This window comes from Gossypium hirsutum, chromosome D06, assembly GCF_007990345.1.
Source record: "Gossypium hirsutum isolate 1008001.06 chromosome D06, Gossypium_hirsutum_v2.1, whole genome shotgun sequence".
Classification (NCBI taxonomy): Eukaryota; Viridiplantae; Streptophyta; class Magnoliopsida; order Malvales; family Malvaceae; genus Gossypium; species Gossypium hirsutum.
In genome coordinates this window covers 54,582,985-54,600,442 of record NC_053442.1, presented here as the reverse complement: position 1 = coordinate 54,600,442, position 17,458 = coordinate 54,582,985, and the positions used below count along the sequence as shown (strand labels likewise).

General features: G+C 33.0%; 2 protein-coding genes across 5 annotated transcripts; one reads left to right on the top strand and one right to left on the bottom strand.

The window, feature by feature from the left end:
* Positions 1-1,843: 1,843 nt before the first annotated feature.
* LOC107900595 (heat shock protein 90-5, chloroplastic) lies at positions 1,844-4,592 on the top strand. Of its 4 annotated transcripts, none has more exons than XM_016826251.2 (7): positions 1,844-2,279; positions 2,803-2,869; positions 3,079-3,156; positions 3,248-3,502; positions 3,858-3,960; positions 4,056-4,230; positions 4,319-4,592. In XM_016826251.2, exons 2-7 carry the CDS (start codon positions 2,861-2,863, stop codon positions 4,437-4,439), a joined length of 741 nt encoding a protein of 246 aa, XP_016681740.2. In that variant the 5' UTR covers positions 1,844-2,279; positions 2,803-2,860; the 3' UTR covers positions 4,440-4,592. The 4 variants fall into 4 exon arrangements, with proteins under 4 accessions (XP_016681740.2, XP_016681743.2, XP_016681742.2 ...); XM_016826252.2 differs by having other exon boundaries at positions 1,845-2,279; positions 3,065-3,156; XM_016826254.2 differs by lacking the exon at positions 2,803-2,869.
* Positions 4,593-12,934: 8,342 nt separating this feature from the next.
* Positions 12,935-14,023, bottom strand: LOC107900594 (FCS-Like Zinc finger 17). Its single transcript, XM_016826250.2, has 2 exons — positions 13,495-14,023; positions 12,935-13,382 (listed from the first exon to the last, which is right to left on the bottom strand). The coding sequence occupies exons 1-2, from the start codon at positions 13,812-13,814 to the stop codon at positions 13,229-13,231; spliced, it is 474 nt and encodes a 157-aa protein (XP_016681739.1). The 5' UTR covers positions 13,815-14,023; the 3' UTR covers positions 12,935-13,228.
* Between the last annotated feature and the right edge of the window lie 3,435 nt (positions 14,024-17,458).

The window sequence follows — 17,458 nt, the reverse complement described above, 5'->3', positions numbered from 1 at the left end:
TAATGTTGGCATATATGTATTTTGTTGAGATTAGCCACCTATTTGGCTTGTGTTTTGGCAAATTGTGGTTTGTGCATATTTGCCTTATATGGTTGATGTGTGGTTTGGTTTATGGTTGTATGGTGAAAGGTAAAATGTTAGTTAAATGTGCATTTTATACATGTGTTATGGAATGTGATGAATTGATCATGAATTGGTACCTTGATATGTAAGGTATATATATATATATCTAAATATGATAGTATTTGAAATACATTTTGGCTCCAAATGGTATGTTTTGGTAGGTAAATGACTTGGTTTGAAATGATGCAAATTAGCTTGGTAAACTTTGGGTACAAATATGCATATAAGCTAGTTATACATTTGGATATATTGAATACATGAATAGACATGTTATAAACTATCATCTGAGGTGCCTAAAAGCATATTGATTGTATGTGAAGTTATTATATGTTTAAAGCTTGATTTTGGCTTGTTTTGGATGCCTAATTATGGCTTGTTTATATGCCTAATGTTGATTGTAGGTTGATACCAAATTGGGTGAGATATATGGCTTGTAAAATGGCATATTTCCGTCCACAAGGCAGAGACACGGGTGTGTGTCTTAGCCATGTGTGACACACGGCCGTGTGTCCCCTGTATCTTTTAAAGAGTGCAAGTCTGGCTGTTACACGACCTTGCACACAGCCTAGCACAAGGGTGTGTGAGGCTACTTCGAAGGGTACACGACCTAGCACACTAGCATGTGGCTTGGCCTTGTGGCACAAGTCAGTGAGTTACATGGGAACGGACACAGACTGAGACACAGTCGTGTGTCCCTATTTTGAATGCTCACACAGCCGTGTGACCCCTGCAATGTTAAAAATTTTAAATATTTTGGAAAAATTTTCTAAGTTTGCAATTTAGTCCCGATTTGTTTCTAATGCGTATTTTGGGCCTTAAGGGCTCATATAAGGGACAATATGTATGATTTTGATTGGTTTTTTGACATAAATGCTATATGATATGAAATGTTGCATTTTCTGTTTGTTTGATTTGTAAACTCCGGTAATGCTCCGTAACCTTGTTTTGACGACGGATTCAGGTTAGGGGTGTTACAACCTCAACGCTCAAATCAATGGCTTGCCAACTATATCCAACGATTTCAAGAGATCACAAGGCCAAAATATCCACAATTGCATATATTTGTTATTTTTTAATGCACATAATCTTTGTTCATAATCATCAATTCAAATCACAACTTGAACACAAAGCATGCTTATCGGACCCACATTTAATTGCACTTTAAGTGTCACAAATATGCTCATTAAGCCATCACATATCCGATCACATATTTGCGCATTAAAATCAGATTATCACATATCACATACAAGTATTAACTTACATTACTTGTCATAATTAGCATCATATTCCACAACTCAAAGTATAACATTACAACAAGGCAAAAAGTATTAGAAAGGCTTACACTCAGAACTTAGAATAGGGGTTTAAGTTATTCCTAAGCACTCATTTAACGCTACGAATCGCGCATACCAGTAGCGATTCTGAACACTTACTGATCACGTTTTCTCTTATTTGCCGAAAGTTCAAACTAATTTTTCCTTACCTTTTGCCTTGCTCGAAGAGGGCTCCAATGGTTTCGAATCTTCACAAATGTTAACCAAACAACATACACGAACAATTAACAACCAATAACACACCTCAATCAACCAAAAACGCAGGTTTAAAACTAGCTTCTCTTAAAACTTAAATTTTCGACTAGCATAGCTGAAACATAAATATCTTAATCCACATTCATTCCTATTACTTAAAACCGATTCTAAACATTTAATTATTCAATAAAGAACGAAACTCAACCCTCAAAACACCTAAAACTCCTCAAACTTATGGTTCCAAAAAATTTGACATCCATGGCTATATTTAATAGAAATTCAACATAACCTTTGAATCTTTTAACGAAAGTTTAAAACAAGTTTGGAAACCTTTTCGGGTTCATTTGTTTGCCTGTAGTTGATTCTCCAGAAATCATTTTCCTTCTTCAATCGTGTTTGTTTGACCTCCGGAATTCATTTTCTCGTCTTTCATTTTCAAAAACACAGGAAAATGTCCCTTTTTTTTTACATAAAATGTCTTACAAATTTTATTTCTGTAAGACATTTACCATTCCTTCACCCTCATCATAGAGTAGTCCTTCTTATTTACTCTCCGTCCATCAACGTTAGCCTCTCCTCCTCATCTTGGGTGTGCTTCTTCTTATTGGGTGTGCTTGTTATCAACAGGTTCTTGTTAATTTTTTTGTTGTTTTTGCTATTCATTTCTCTGCCTTTTTGCTCTTGTATGTTTTATATTGAAGGATCTTGTTTATTTGTTGCAAAGGTGTCAAGCAAAATGCTTCTGTATGAATAGGTTTTTGTCTTAGGTTTGTTAGATCTATCAGTGTCCCAAATTTGGGTTGGGGGTCTTACTTGCTATGCTGGTTCTCTTCAAATGGCAGATTTGTAATGCATGCTGGTTCTCACTCAAACCTTCTTCTTCTTCTTTTTGCTGAAGAATTTGTTTGGATTTTGCATCTGTTTGTTTAATCTGTTTGGATTTTGCATCTGTCTGTTGAAGAATATTCTTCTTCTTCCCTAATCTATTTAATCGTGTCCCTAATTTAAACAATCTAATAGTTGGCTTTGTGATAATAGTTGACTGAATCCTGAAATTTTGCAAATGGGGGCTATGATAATAGTTGATCCTCTGTTTGTAGGTTGTGTTATCAAGCTTTAACTTGTATTTGATCTTTACGTTGTTTTTCAGTTTCCACGATACTTGAGCTTTGTGAAAGGTGTTGTGGACTCAGATGATCTTCCCCTAAATGCTTCTCGTGAGATCCTTCAAGAGAGTCAAATTTTAAGATTAATTTTGTTTACATTTCTATAGTTATACCAACAAAAATTTTACATCCACAAGCATGCTCATTTATTGCCAAGTACAATTCTTATTTTCAGTTTAGGGGCTATGAGCAGTGCAGCTACCTATTTAATTACTACTGTTACTTGTGTTATTTACTATTCTATAGTTATTATGTGTTAGGTGAGAATCATGAGAAAGAGGCTTGTCAAGAAAACATTTGACATGATTCAAGAGATTTCTGAAAGTGAAAATAAGAAGGTATATGGCATGAAGGGGATCATATGTTTTTTCATTATGTCTGACTTGAACTTTGTTGATTAACTTAGCTGATGATGAAAATTGATTACAGGATTACAAAAAATTCTGGGAGAACTTTGGTAGGTTTCTAAAGTTGGGCTGCATTGAAGACTCTGGTAATCACAAGCGTATAACTCCATTGCTTAGGTTTTACACATCAAAAAGTGAAGAGGAATTGACAATTTTGGATACCTATGTTGAAAATATGAGTGAGAATGAAAAGGCAATTTATTACTTAGCAACTGACAGCTTAAAAAGTGCCAAGACTGCTCCATTCTTGGAGAAATTGGTTCAAAAAGACATTGAGGTATGTTTGTAGATTTGCATTGGATGTACAAGGTTCTAAATAAACTTGGCATTTGGTCTTTAGGCTGCCAAACATGAAATTTGTAGTCTTCAATCATGTGATTAAATTTGATAGATGTCATCTAATAGTGAATTTCCTAAATCATGTCTGGGCAATCTTCTATTTGGAAATACCATGAAAGACTTAGCTTAAGAATAAAAAAGAGATAACATTTGTTGTTTCTTATAATGATAGGATGAAAGAGACCTTTTTATTCTTGTTTTTACTAAACCCTTGTTTATCTTTTTCCTGTAGTGGATATGGTCTCTTTGCTTTTGATGTTCCATGATAACTGATATAACTTCTTGTTCTATAGGTTCTCTATTTAATAGAACCTGTTGATGAGGTTGCCATCCAAAATCTACAGACCTACAAAGAAAAGAAATTTGTTGATATTAGCAAGGAAGATTTAGAACTTGGTTAGTGTTTATGACTTCATCTTTTCATTTACTTATTTTTTATCTTAATTTCTGATTGCTTTGGAGTGAATATGATGGAATTTTTCATCATACAGGTGATGAAGATGAGGTAAAAGAGAGGGAAACTAAACAAGAATACAACCTTCTCTATGATTGGGTAAAGCAACAACTTGGAGACAAAGTGGCCAAAGTCCAAATTTCGAAGCGTCTATCGTCTTCACCTTGTGTGCTTATTTCTGGCAAGTTTGGATGGTCAGCCAACATGGAAAGGTAAGCAGTTTGCTTTTACTTCTCAATATGAATCATAGAAATATTTGAAACCTATTCTTCAACTAGTATTTTCAACTGCATAATGAAGGTTGATGAAAGCAAAAGCCCTTGGAGATACTGCAAGTTTGGAGTTCATGAGGGGAGGGAGGATACTAGAGATTAATCCAGATCATCCAATTATCAAGGACTTGAATGTAAGACCATGTTAGTTAAACTTGATATAAGATGATGTAGTTTGAGTGTGTAGTTACGTTAGGGAAAATGTCTTACTAATTTTATTTATAAATAAATCATTGCAATATATGTAAAAAAATTTAAAATATAAATTTATTAATATATGCAAAAACAGCTTTTTCGGAAAATATTTTCAAGAAATTTGTCAAACAACAGAAAATATTTTACACAAATTCATCCAAACACCAGAAAAGTAAATCATTTTCCAGAAATCATGTTCCAAAAAACATTTTACTGGCAAACAAACGGAGTCTTAATCTCATCAATACAAGTTGAAGAATACATAAAAACAATAGTTTAATAATAAAAACCCGGATTCCGCCATTAAAGATCCAATTTTCGGCTAAAAACATGAAATTCTTTTTACAACGAATCAAAACTTGATTTAAGAAACTAGAATATATCTAAACTTAGTAAGGAAACATTACTTTACCTCAATAGAGAATAAGAACAAACGAAAGATTAAATTTCAGAATATCATTTGGAAATCGAATGAGGAAATTAATAATGTCTTTGGGGGTTTTCTTAAAATTAGGAGAGGTTTCAGAATTTGGGAGATGAGAAAATCACAAATATTAGGTTTAATTAGAGAGCAAATAAGTGGACTTGGGGTTTAGAGAAGTTTATTTTTGAATGACGTGAAAATGGGAGGGGAAGACATGAATGACTGAAAGTTTGAAAGCTAGATTGCAAAAATTGGGCTATTTGCCCTTTTGGTCACTCCTAACTTTTCTCTTTTCCAAATAGGCCCTAAATCAATTAAAACTCATTTTCTCCAAATTAGACCTTAAAATTGAATTTTGTTTTCAGCTAAACAATAAAATAAAAACTCGAATATGTAACTTTAATTCTTTAATTACTTACTTTAGACCCTAATTTTTGATATCTAACACAACTTCCAGTTTAGTAAACCGATTCTACTAACTCATAACTACTAGGTCGGGTTTTGAGATGGTCACATTCTCCCCCTCTAAAAAGAAATTGCGTCTTCGAAATTTTCCTACTGACATGTCATTTGCTTAATCACAAAATATGTTATTTCTTCTTATGATGCTTTCGCCACGCAACTCTGATTCCAGTTCTCTTTAACATTTTATGGTTTTTCTTGAAGATCTTATTCATTACCACAGACTGCCTTTCGGTAACTTTTCAAATAATTTACTCTATTCACTATGACACTCTTATTTAAAGAACTTGTAATCGTTGTTCCTAATTCAATTGTCTCTATTAAGATTCTCCACTTATTAGCTAAACCACTCAAAATGTACGAAGGCGTAGAACCTAAATCTACCAACAAGAATAAAAGAATTGATTAAAAGGCAAAAGTACCTACAATCTTGTCGACCAAATCCTAATCTTGTGGATGCTTAGCAGTATATATGTGAGTTGGTCCTCCGATCTCCACCTGAATAGCAACGGTATAAATAGTAATCCATTCCCAACTTGTCTCTAATTACCACATCTACCTCTGTCACGACCTCTAGCAGACATAGGTACAGATGCAGAACTCTGAGTCTGCGAGACCTGAACCCTATCCGAACAATCCCTTAACAAGTGTTCCTTAGAGCCACACTTGAAACACCCTCCTTTCAGTTTTCGGCACTCTCTAAGATGCCTACACTCACAATGTGCACAAAGCGGCCATCCAGAACTACCCAATGATCCACCAGAACTAACTACGACACTATTTTGCTAGCTAGACTGACTTGTTTGAAACTTGTGTCGTTCACTACTATCAGAACCCTAAGTATTACACCTTGTCTTAGACGATCGTCTAAATGCACCAGAACTATCAAAAGTTCTATTCCTCGATTTAATTACCACTGAGTGTGGCGACTCAGCCAAAGTTTCCTCAACAACTTTGGTTTTCTCAACCAACTCATCAAACAACTCTATATTTTGAGCTACCAGGTAAACTTAAATCTCACGATTAAGCCCAAAACGAAACCTCTTATACCGGTCCCTCTTAGTAAGAACCATTTCTAAATCGTATTGACCGAGTCGCACAAATTTCACCTCATGGTCAGCCACAGATAAACTACCTTAAACCAGGTCTAGAAACTCCTGTTTACGGGCTTCCATGTACTACTCGCTCATAAACTTCCTTTTGAACGCTTCTAAGAAATAACCCCAAGTCAACCGGCATGTAATAGTACCTCTCTTCACAGTATTCCACCAACGATGAGTTTTATCGTCGAGTAGTGACACGGTACAACCCAAACTCTCCTCATCAGTAAAAGACATCTGCTCGAGGATTCTATCAATACCCTCAAGCTAGTATTCTGCTACAATCAGGTTGACTCCTTTCACTATAGTAAACTCTTTACCGCTCAACGCCCGCAGACATTCAAGTGATAATCCTTGATTTGCAAGAGCAGGGTTGGCACTAGAAAACCTCTAAAATGCCCCAATTATGGCTTACATTAGTGGGCTAAAAACTTCATCAAGTATATTTCCTCTACGAGGTGGCACAGGAGGTGTAGAGGATGTATCATCCTCTTGAGCGTTTGCATTCACTTTCACACGCCTATGAGTCATTTTGTATCTAATCTAATACACACAAATAAACCAAATGTGAGAGTGGCGGGGAAATGATCTAAGGCATGTTCCTAAAAGGAAAACATTTAAATAAAGGCAATGTGTTCCCAATCCTACCCCAAAACAAGCAATTTCACAATATTTCAAACAAAGACATTCAAGTCAAACAGTCTAAGTATTAAGAGAATCTAGGCACATGGGTTACTGGATACATGGGTTACATAACCTTAGTCCATACATCGATAACTTAGGTCCGAGTGTTAAAGAACCTAGGCTCTGATACCAATAAATGTAACACCCATCACTCGGCTTAGTCGCAGCACTCGAGTTATAGGATGCTACATCAACATCATAATTTTTACACATACACGCATAACTTTTAAGCAATGACAAATTATCATAACTTAATCATTTCTAGAGGTGTTCATGACTTAATCAAACATTAGTCGACTTTAGAAACAGTTTAAATACGACTTTAAGGACCATTTACTAAATTTTCAAAGAAAATAATGTAGGTATCAATACAAAATTGCAGGTACCGATATTTACATAAGTGAGGTATCCATATTAACAAAAAAAAATGATACCATTTTAGGATTTTGTTTTTTCTTTGAATTTTGAACCAAAACGTTTTATCGATACTTAAACAAAGGTATCAGTATTTCCACCCCGAGTATTGATACTCGTGAATAGGTATCGATACCAAATTAAGCTATTATTTTCCTGCACTTACATTCCAACACTAAGATATCGATATTTATGCCCCCGAATATCGATACCTCTGTACAAAATGACAAAAACTCAACAAAACAGAGGATACATTCATACTCAACTATAATTCCTTTCAACATGCATTATTATTCACCATACCAATCATCTAATCATTCATAAATATAATTCCAAGCAATACCAAAACTCCAAAATCATAATAAACAAATAATAATGATAACCAAACAAATTCTAACCCATATTGCCTTTATTCAAGGTTCCATAATAATTATAAAACCACCTACACAAAATTTTATTGCCTAGCTTAGATCACTTTTCTTGGCCGCACTGCTCACACCGGAAATGCTAACTATCTGCAAGGATTTAGTGAGGAGTGTGTGAGCTTATAGAAGCTCAGTGAATGATCAGAATTACCATAAGCATACACAACGTCATGTGTTAAACAAGAGCATACTACGATACATTCTCATTCATATTTTCATTAAGTCAAAATATCATATTCGTGCTTCATTATCTCACATTTTAAGCTTAAGTACTCACATGCACATACATACAACATATTTCTTACTTCAATCAATTAATTATAATTTGACAACTTGAGATTACAAAACGTAAAAGTGGACTCTACCACCACATATTGGATACACGGATCTCCATTACAACAATGTCTCAAAGAGCTTATCATGTCCCACAAGTGTATAATTAAGCTAAACACTTTCCAACGCACCAACATGTTCTAATGAATAGAGCTTACCTCGACATTCCCTTATCTCTCCAACTTGTCCTAGGGCCTCAACGCCCAAATCACAAAGCACAAAGGTAAGTACTCACAATCCTATGGCATGCCAACTATATCCAATGGTTTCAAGAGATCATAAAGCCAAAATATCCACAAATACACATATTTAATTACTGTTTTAATGCATATAATCTCTGTTCATAATCATCAATTCATATAATGACTTGTACACAAAGCATGCTTATCGGATTCACATTTAATTGCACTTTAAGAGTCACAACTATGCTCACTGAGCCATCACATATCCAACCACATATTTTTGCATTAAAATCAGATTATTACATATCACACACAAGTATTCACTTACATTACATGTCATATTAGCATCATATTCCAGAACTCAACATTCATTAAGCATAATATTACAAAAAGGAAAAAAAAGTATTAGAAATGCTTACACTTGAAACTTAGGATAGGGGTTTAGGCTATTCCTAAGCTCTTGTTTAACGCTATGAATCATGCATAGCAGCAGCAACTCCAGACACTCACCGATCACGCTTTCGCTTATTTGCTGAAAGTTTAAACTAGCTTTTCCTTGCCTCTTGCCTTGCTCGAAGAGGGCTCCAACGATTCCAAATCTTCACAAATGTTAACCAAACAACATAAACGTTCAATCAACAACCAAGAACACACCTCAAACAACAAAAAATGCAGGTTTAAAACTAGCTCCTCTTAGAACTTAAATTTTGGACTAGTATAGCCGAAACTTAAATATCTTAAACCACATTCATTCTTATTGTTTAAAACCGATTCTAAACATTTAATTATTCAATAAAGAACAAATCTCAACCCTCAAAACACCCAAAACTCCTTTTACTTATGGTTCCAAGAATTTTGACATCCATGGCTATTTTTAATAGAAATTCAACGTAACCTTCAATTCTTTTAACGAAAGTTTACAACGAGTTTGGAAACCTTCTAATCTCATCAAAAAAATTTTAAAAAATACATAAAAACAAATCTTTTTGGGATAAATCCTTTCTCCCAATATAATCCTAGTTTTTCTTATGGTAACCATTACATCTTTGTCCATGACAAGTCAATTACTATCAAATAGTGATCAAGTCATTTATCATGTAATGACCCAAGAATTCATTTATTGTGAATGATGCTACATACTACAAATGAGAGCCATTGCAAGCATTAAAGTCAAGCTTAAAGCTGTCTCTGCAACTCAAGTCTCAAGACTTACCAAAGTGGTGTCGATACCTCTCATAAATATAAATTTTTATAGACGTAATAAGGCTAAGTCTCAAGAATTGCAAGTCTTGAGACTTATAAGCTAAGTCTCTATACTTAGCCTTCCCGTGAGTTCTAAGGCTACTGACTTTTCTAGCCTTGATACTTGCAATGTTGGGAATCGAGACTCAACTACCAAAGTGCCTTGAAAACATTTTAAACACCTTAGAACAATTTGATATTAACTCAAAATTTTTTGGATAAATTGAAACACATTTGAAACATGTTTTTTGAGTACTCTACAAGTATTTGAAAGTGCTTTGAAAATGTTTGTTTAGTAAATGACTTAGTTATTAAAAAATTATCTTAAATATTGTTTTATAAAACCTTAAGACATCTAAGTTAATACTCTCAATCTATAATGTTCTGGCTAGAGTCTTGATTAATTAACCATAGTTAATATCAAATGAGATATGTCTCCAATATTATTTTGAGTGGTAGATCCTCTATAAATCACTTCTCCATCTTCATATGATTCATTTCATGCCAACGTCCTACCTTAAGCATCTATTATTGTGAACATGTATCGTTATGAATCAAAGCATAACCTTCCTCATATAAGGTGATCTATTATCTCAAGTCAAAGAACTAATCTACACGATAGTATGTGAAAACTTATTTCAAGACACTTAAGTGATTCTATCGAGTGGAGTTCTTACAGAGTCATGTTTGATGAACTTGTTTCCAAAACTAGCATCCATTATCATCAAATATCTCATATACTTCAAACATATGGAATTGGTTGCATGCATTCAATGCATGAATGCTTAACATATGCCAGTCTCTGATGCATTATCAATGCCCCTTCTTAGCAATACATTAACAAGGAACATTTTTAATAACATAGTTTTGATTCATAAGGATTCCATAATTGCAACTTGTTTGCAATTCGTTTTCAAGGCCATATTTATTCTATCAACTATTTAAACTGAACTGATTAAACCAAAAAATTGGTTTAATAGATTTTTGATTTATTCAATTTGAGAAGTTTTGACGATTTATTTAGTAAATTTTTGGTTTTAAATTTCCAAACCCAATAAAACGATTAATTTTTGTAATTAATAAACTTTAAACCTATATTCATATTAGGCCCAAATAAATACCCAATATCCAAATAACTAGCTGCCATAAAATTCAACCAACTTAATTTTAAATACAAATCTAATTATTTAAATACAAAAATATCCAATTACCCAAATATAAAACTTATGATTTTTTAAGATACTTTAAATGAAAAAGTTTGCAATGTAAGCACTCAAGTTACATAATTCAATCTTTTTAATTACTCCCATTAAAATCTCAAATGAAAATTTAAGATGATAGTTTTCTTTTAACTTTTGATTTTCTTTTATTCTTTATTTTTTCCTTTTTCTTTCTTTCTTTTTCCTTTCTTTCCAATTTCCTCTTTTTATTCTCTATATTTCCTTTTTATTCTCCTTCTTCTTTTAACCCTAACCATCGTCGGTCGAAGAGTTCCACCATCGATGCTTCGACGGACACAAAACCACCACCAAACAATAGGTCTCCACAACCTTTATCCATTCTTTAGTTTATATTTTCTCAAAAAGCGGCCAAAGCTTACAAAACCCCAAGCAAAAGTTCGAAGTTGAAAACCCCGATCTGTCGACATCCACTGTTGGATCACCACAAGCCCGAGATATATTTTCCTTGGTACCTCCTCTACCTTCACTATTTGGATTGTTGAGTAGAGCTCCGATGCCCAAATAATCGAGAAGCCCTAAAAGATAGTTCTCCTCTTTATTTTTTTTCTGTTTTTTATTTTTCTTTTATTTTTGCTTTGCTTCTTGCTCACCATCTTTTGCTTAATCATTTTTCATTCTGCCTCTACTATAGACTCTTTTTTATTTTCAATTTGCTCTTTTCAATTTGTGGTTTGATGGTTGTTGGTGTGTGTAGGGTGAGGATTGCTTATAATCTACGCTTTTCAGTTTTTCTCGAGTCGGTCGTGCTTCTCTTCTTCGAGCTTCGTCTTTCTTCCCAGAAAATCAGCTTCTTCTTGGAGGATTGCTCGCAAGGCTATGTATTTTAATGAAGTCGGAGATGGTGGCCACTCAATTCCGAGGGCTTATTAGGACCGTCCCTTACTGCCCTCAATGTTTTTCCATTGAATTCAATGGATGTTTGCAGCGAAGTGAAGGAATTGATGGATTTGGTAGCGAAGTAAGAATTGAAGGTGAGTGAAATCGACCCCAACGATGAACAACCATGAGATGGGTTCTTTCGGTTTTGGACTAAAATGATAATTTGTTATATAAATTTTTAGGGTTATATACCTCATTTAAATTAGAAGAAAAGTTTGGGGGACTAAAATGATAATTTTTAATGAATAACAATGACCTGAATTTTAATTTAGTTACGTTGAAAATCAAATTTTAAAAGAAAATTTCATGTCAGCTTTCTGTTTGTAATTTGTAATTTTAAGGGGAATGATTAAAATGATCTAATTATATAATATTGATATTTAAATTATATTTTTTATTTTAGGTACGAAAATTTTTATTAATTAAGTGAATGTTTATATAATTTAACCAAAATAAAATTTTCAATTCTTTACAATTTAACTGGATAGCATAATTTTCCGGAACAATAAGTTTTCTTTTTTTGGTGAAAAAACAATAGGTAATTTTGATCATTTATAAATTTGGCTTTTGCAATAACCGATTTTAAGAAACTGAAGAACCATAAGTAGTAGGAATTGAATTGAATTTATTAAAATGTCATGCAGCTAAGCCAAGTAACAATCCACATATGACAGTGATGACTCGTCAACCACTAAGAAAAATGCCAAGATAGCATTATCTGTAGCCATTTCATTATGCAGCCATAGGATATATGTCAAAATCAAAGTAAATGGACTGTGCAGAAATGCAAAATATCTAGTGGGATATAGCCCCCATCAAACATCAATCAAACACTGCCCATTACGGCCTTTTAGTGGGATATTCCATTGATTTAGCTTTAATGCTTTATATCCAGTTATTTTTAGGAGATTTTTTTTAAGTTAATATAAATCTCTCATTTTCACACCATCTAATATATATATATATTTAAATTAGACAATTATTCTCAGCATAAATTTTTTATTTAAATTAATCATTAAATTTATCATTTTAAAGAACCAATGTAAGAAATATCACGTAAATAGAAACTTAAATTTATCCATACTTTTCTATAAATAAATAAAAAAGTTTCCAGCTGGCATCACTTGTACTTTGGTTGCGTCTCAAAATTTGAAAAAGGAAAAGAAAAAAAAACACTCCTTATATATGATCAAATTTGTTCTTCGTTTTTATAGAAAAGGAGCCTCCTAATAACGAAACTCAAGTGCACCTTTTGCTGAAATCACTAACAATTAATCATCAATTTAATGATGAATAATGAGATTATTGCCCAATGGTTTTGGTTTTGATGAGGCGTTTTATTTCTCCGGCGGAGATCCTATTTGAGGAGACGGATGTGTCGTCGGCCAGAGACGGCATTACAGTGCCTATAAGATGGTATCATTTGTTTAGAAGACAGTTCAAGTTCCCTCATTTCATCCAAAACAATTTGCCTGCCCCTGCACTCTATGCTGCAAAACCCTTGGTCACCCCTGCGTTCACATTTTTTCTATTACAATTAACTTAATCCATTTTATATTTACTCATTTGTTGTAAAGAGCAAGAAGATATACAATATGGCATTGGCATGGAAGTATTAGTTACCTGTACATGAAAACTTCTTTATCTAGGCTTAAGTTCTTGTTGCACAGATAACATGATTTGAGAAAGCAAGAATATTGATTAGGTTGCAACTCATGAGCACGATGAGGGTTAGTAGAGGTGGGAAGGGTAATTTTCAATGGAGGCTTAACGAGAGCAGCAGATTTTTTTCCCTGTGGGATTTGTGTAAGGATTCTCAGCCCAACAACAACTGTTGAGCTCTTACAAAAGTTTGCAGAAATGGGGTTGTTCTTCTTCTTGCCCTCTTCACCCTCACTATCTTCTTCTACCTGCTTGAAACGCCTCCTAACTTTCATAATCATTTATATAAGTGGAGAGCTTGAGAGACAAGGAAGATGATCGGAGAATTTAAGGCAATGGATATAGATTTCTGAAGTGAAGGAGTGATGGATATTTAAGAGCACTCCTTTTACCATCTTAGAGTGAATAAAATATCATTTCGTTGGTAAAAAGTGTAATGGTCCTATTTTCTTTCAAAATATTGGAGAAATTGAAAGATTTCTAAGGCTAACACTCACTTTTGCCAACGCATCAGAAACGTGTTAAAAAAAAAGTTTAAAATGTGTGATTAGTCGTATAGTTTTTATAAATTTAAATTTTAGTCTCTATATTTTTATTTTTATAAATTTAACTTCTTTACTTTTCAGATTTTAAATTTTAGGTTCAATTATTATTTTTGTTCAAATTATTTTGTTAAATTTAAGTTTCATTATAATGCTATTATTTTAGTCACACTGCTTTCAAGTCAATATTTTATTTATTTCAAAATGTTACACCAATAAATTTAACAAAAAAATTTAACAATATTAACAATTAAACCTAAATTTTAAATTTTAAAAAATAAGGAACTAAATTCATAAAAATATAAGTATAAAAACTAAATTCCAAATTTATGAAGAGTAATATAACATGCATATTTTAACCTAAAATAAATAATGTAATTTCTTTTCTTTTTTGTTCGTTTTCATTTGTTCTTTAATCTTTTAGTAATTAATCTCTTTTTTTATTTGGCTTGCGGCATCTTCTCTAAGGGCCCTAAAATTAATTTTTTTTACTAAGGTAATTTTATAATTAATAAAATTTTAAATTAGGAATTGTCGAAACCATTTTTTTAAAAATAAAAATTAGTGTTGACTTAAAAAAAATAAAAATGGAAAAATTAGAGTCGCCACCGATCTTTTATTAAGGTGTGATCGGATCACCTTAAAAATGATTTTGGTCTACGAGTTTTAAGAAAAACAAGTTCGGGAGTCAGTTACGTACGAGGAATGATTAGCACCCTCGATACGCCCAAAGTTGATACCTAATTGATTAATTAATGTCTTAATGTTGAAAAATTGAAAATTCGAAAAGAAATTTAAAAATAGGATCCTTTTAAAAATCACCCAAAAATTTAAGGAATGGTGTATTTCACATTAATCGAGAAAAAGAATTATATCTCGTGAGTTGGGACACAATACCTTTAATCCCGACACGAGAATAAACACAAAAAATTTATTTATTTTTAGAAATTTTGATTATCTCAGTTTTAGAAAAGAAATCATATCCCGTAAGTTGGAACACGGTCTTTTTCTAATTCCAAAGATAAATTTTTAAAAGATGCATTTTTCAAAAAAAGGTCGTATATTTAGAATTATCAAAAAAAATCAAGACCCCGTAAGTTAGAATACGATCTTTCCGAATTTCGAAATGCAAAGTATTTTATTTTAAAAGAAATATATATATGCATTTGAGTCGAAATTGATACGATACTTGAAATGTCACACGAATAAAATATTAAATCGACCAATGGCTGCAATACGAATGTATTTAATAAATAGTTCATAGTATGTACAACAACAATGATTACATAACAAACATCATTCTAATGCTAATATTATCAAAAAGAATAAAATAAGTAATAACAGTGAATAGCAATAACAATAATCATAATAGTAAATTTGAAAAAACTTAAAAAAAAACAAATAAATTAATAGTGGAATCAACTAACATGGCAAAAACATAAATAGGAAATGAAAAATAAAACAGCCAATATACAAAATGAAAAAAATAAACTAATATAAGATAGATTTAAAATCGAAAGTAGTAAATAAATAAATGAAATATTAAATGAAATATTAAATAAAACAGTAAAAAAAATGACGAAGATGATGATGATGATAATAATAATATTCTATAAATAAAAATACATATGACAATATTTAAGGATTATAAAAGAAATAAAAATAAGTTAGTAAAAGAAATATTAAGATTTATAAGAAAATAATAAAAATAATATTAAATAAAAAAATAAGGACAATAGACAAATTAATAGGTAAATAATAAAGTAAAATTAGTCAAAGGACCACATTTAAAATTTGAAGCAAAATTCATAGTAAATTTAAAGATCAAATTAAAATAGGATTAATATGTAACACGCGCGAAGAAACGAGGGCCAAAAGGGCAATAAATCCTTTTCCTGGACACGCGTCACTTCCCCAAGGGATTAGCGCGTCAGGGACTAAACTGAAAATCTAGAAAAATACGAGGTCCAGTTTAAAAATAAAGGAAAAAGTGTGAAAATGGCTAAATTGAAACAAATCGAAGATGGGGAAGGACTTAAAACGCACATAACCCACTAATAGAAAACACGCGGATCCTACCCGGGTCGGGTCACCACGCAGGTCAAAGGGGATAAGGATCAAAACGGCGTTGTTTTGGAACCGTAGAGACTCCCCCAAAACGGTATCGTTTCACTTACTTATAAAACCCAAAATTTTTCCTTAAAATTTCATTCTTCCCCTTCTCTTAAAAAAAATAGAGAAACAACAAAAAAAAACCTCCCTCCTTCAAAAACATCTCCAGAATCTGGCCCAACCCCAGCGTCGGACCACCGCGGTGGTCGCCGATCTCCAGCGACGGCGCCGCCGTCCGCGGTGGCCGAAAAATTTTAAATATATTTTTTTTGGTTTTTTCAACTCCCAGCCTTAAAAAATACCGATTTTCATCCGAATCGACATCTCCTCCGCAATAAAGGTACAATTTTTACCCTTTGTTTTTGTTTTCTTTCAAAATAAAAAATAAATAAATAAATAGACCGAAAAAAACAACTACCTTTGAAAAAGATCTATACTTGAATTGATTTTTTTCCACTTTTCTATGATTCATTCGTGTGTGTCAAAATAAATAAATTTGGGGCCTTTTTATAGCTCGAAATTTCCTATTTTCTCTACTTTTACACTGTTTGTGTTGTTGTTGGACTCTCCTAGTCCTTTTACAGGTACGAACGTGGCGGCACGTGTGGGGAAGGCGGCGTGTGCGGAGGCTGCCGTTGGGGCGTGCGGCGGCTGAGCTTAGGCTAGGGTTTTCTATTTTTCTTTTGTTTTGGGCTAGGGTTGGTGATTTGGGTTGGGCTATTTAAGGTTTATAGTTTGGGCCTGGTTTTGGGATTTTGATTGGGCTGTTATTTTATTTGTTATTTGGACTTTTATTTTTTAGAGTTTTTATTTGGTTTATTTTTGGATTAGGCCCAGGCCAAAATTGGCCTATTACAGTTGCCTATTTTTGCTTATTGCAGTGCAACAGGAACAGGGTAAAGAAAGAAAGGCTAATTTTGCCTGGTCTAGCCAACTCTTGACTTTTTGGTTCTTCTTCAAGTAGCCTTTTTCTGACCCAAGGCTCACTTCCTTCAACCTACCCCACTGCAACTTCAGGGAGATGAGACTTGGCTTTGGTCAATTTTAATACCAAGGATATGAGATTCGTTGTCTTCACTAATCTGCTCCGCTACAATACTAGGGAAATAAGATTCGCTGCCTTCAGCTTAAATCTATTCCACTGCAACACCAAAGAGATAGGATTTGCTGTATTCAGCTTTAATCCACTCCACTTCAGCTTTAATCCATTCCACCGCAACACCAGGGAAGTAAAATTCACTGTTTTCGATCTGCTCCACTACTGCTCAGGG

Excerpts from the sequence above, each read along its gene's own strand:
- LOC107900595 (XM_016826251.2), top strand. Across the intron at positions 3,503-3,857 it reads TGGTTCAAAAAGACATTGAG|GTTCTCTATTTAATAGAACC; the intron begins GTATGTTTGTAG and ends CTTGTTCTATAG. Across the intron at positions 4,231-4,318 it reads TGGTCAGCCAACATGGAAAG|GTTGATGAAAGCAAAAGCCC; the intron begins GTAAGCAGTTTG and ends TGCATAATGAAG.
- LOC107900594 (XM_016826250.2), bottom strand. The coding sequence starts at position 13,814 with ATGATTATGAAAGTTAGGAGGCGTTTCAAGCAGGTAGAAGAAGATAGT. Across the intron at positions 13,383-13,494 it reads AAAGAAGTTTTCATGTACAG|GGGTGACCAAGGGTTTTGCA; the intron begins GTAACTAATACT and ends ATGTGAACGCAG.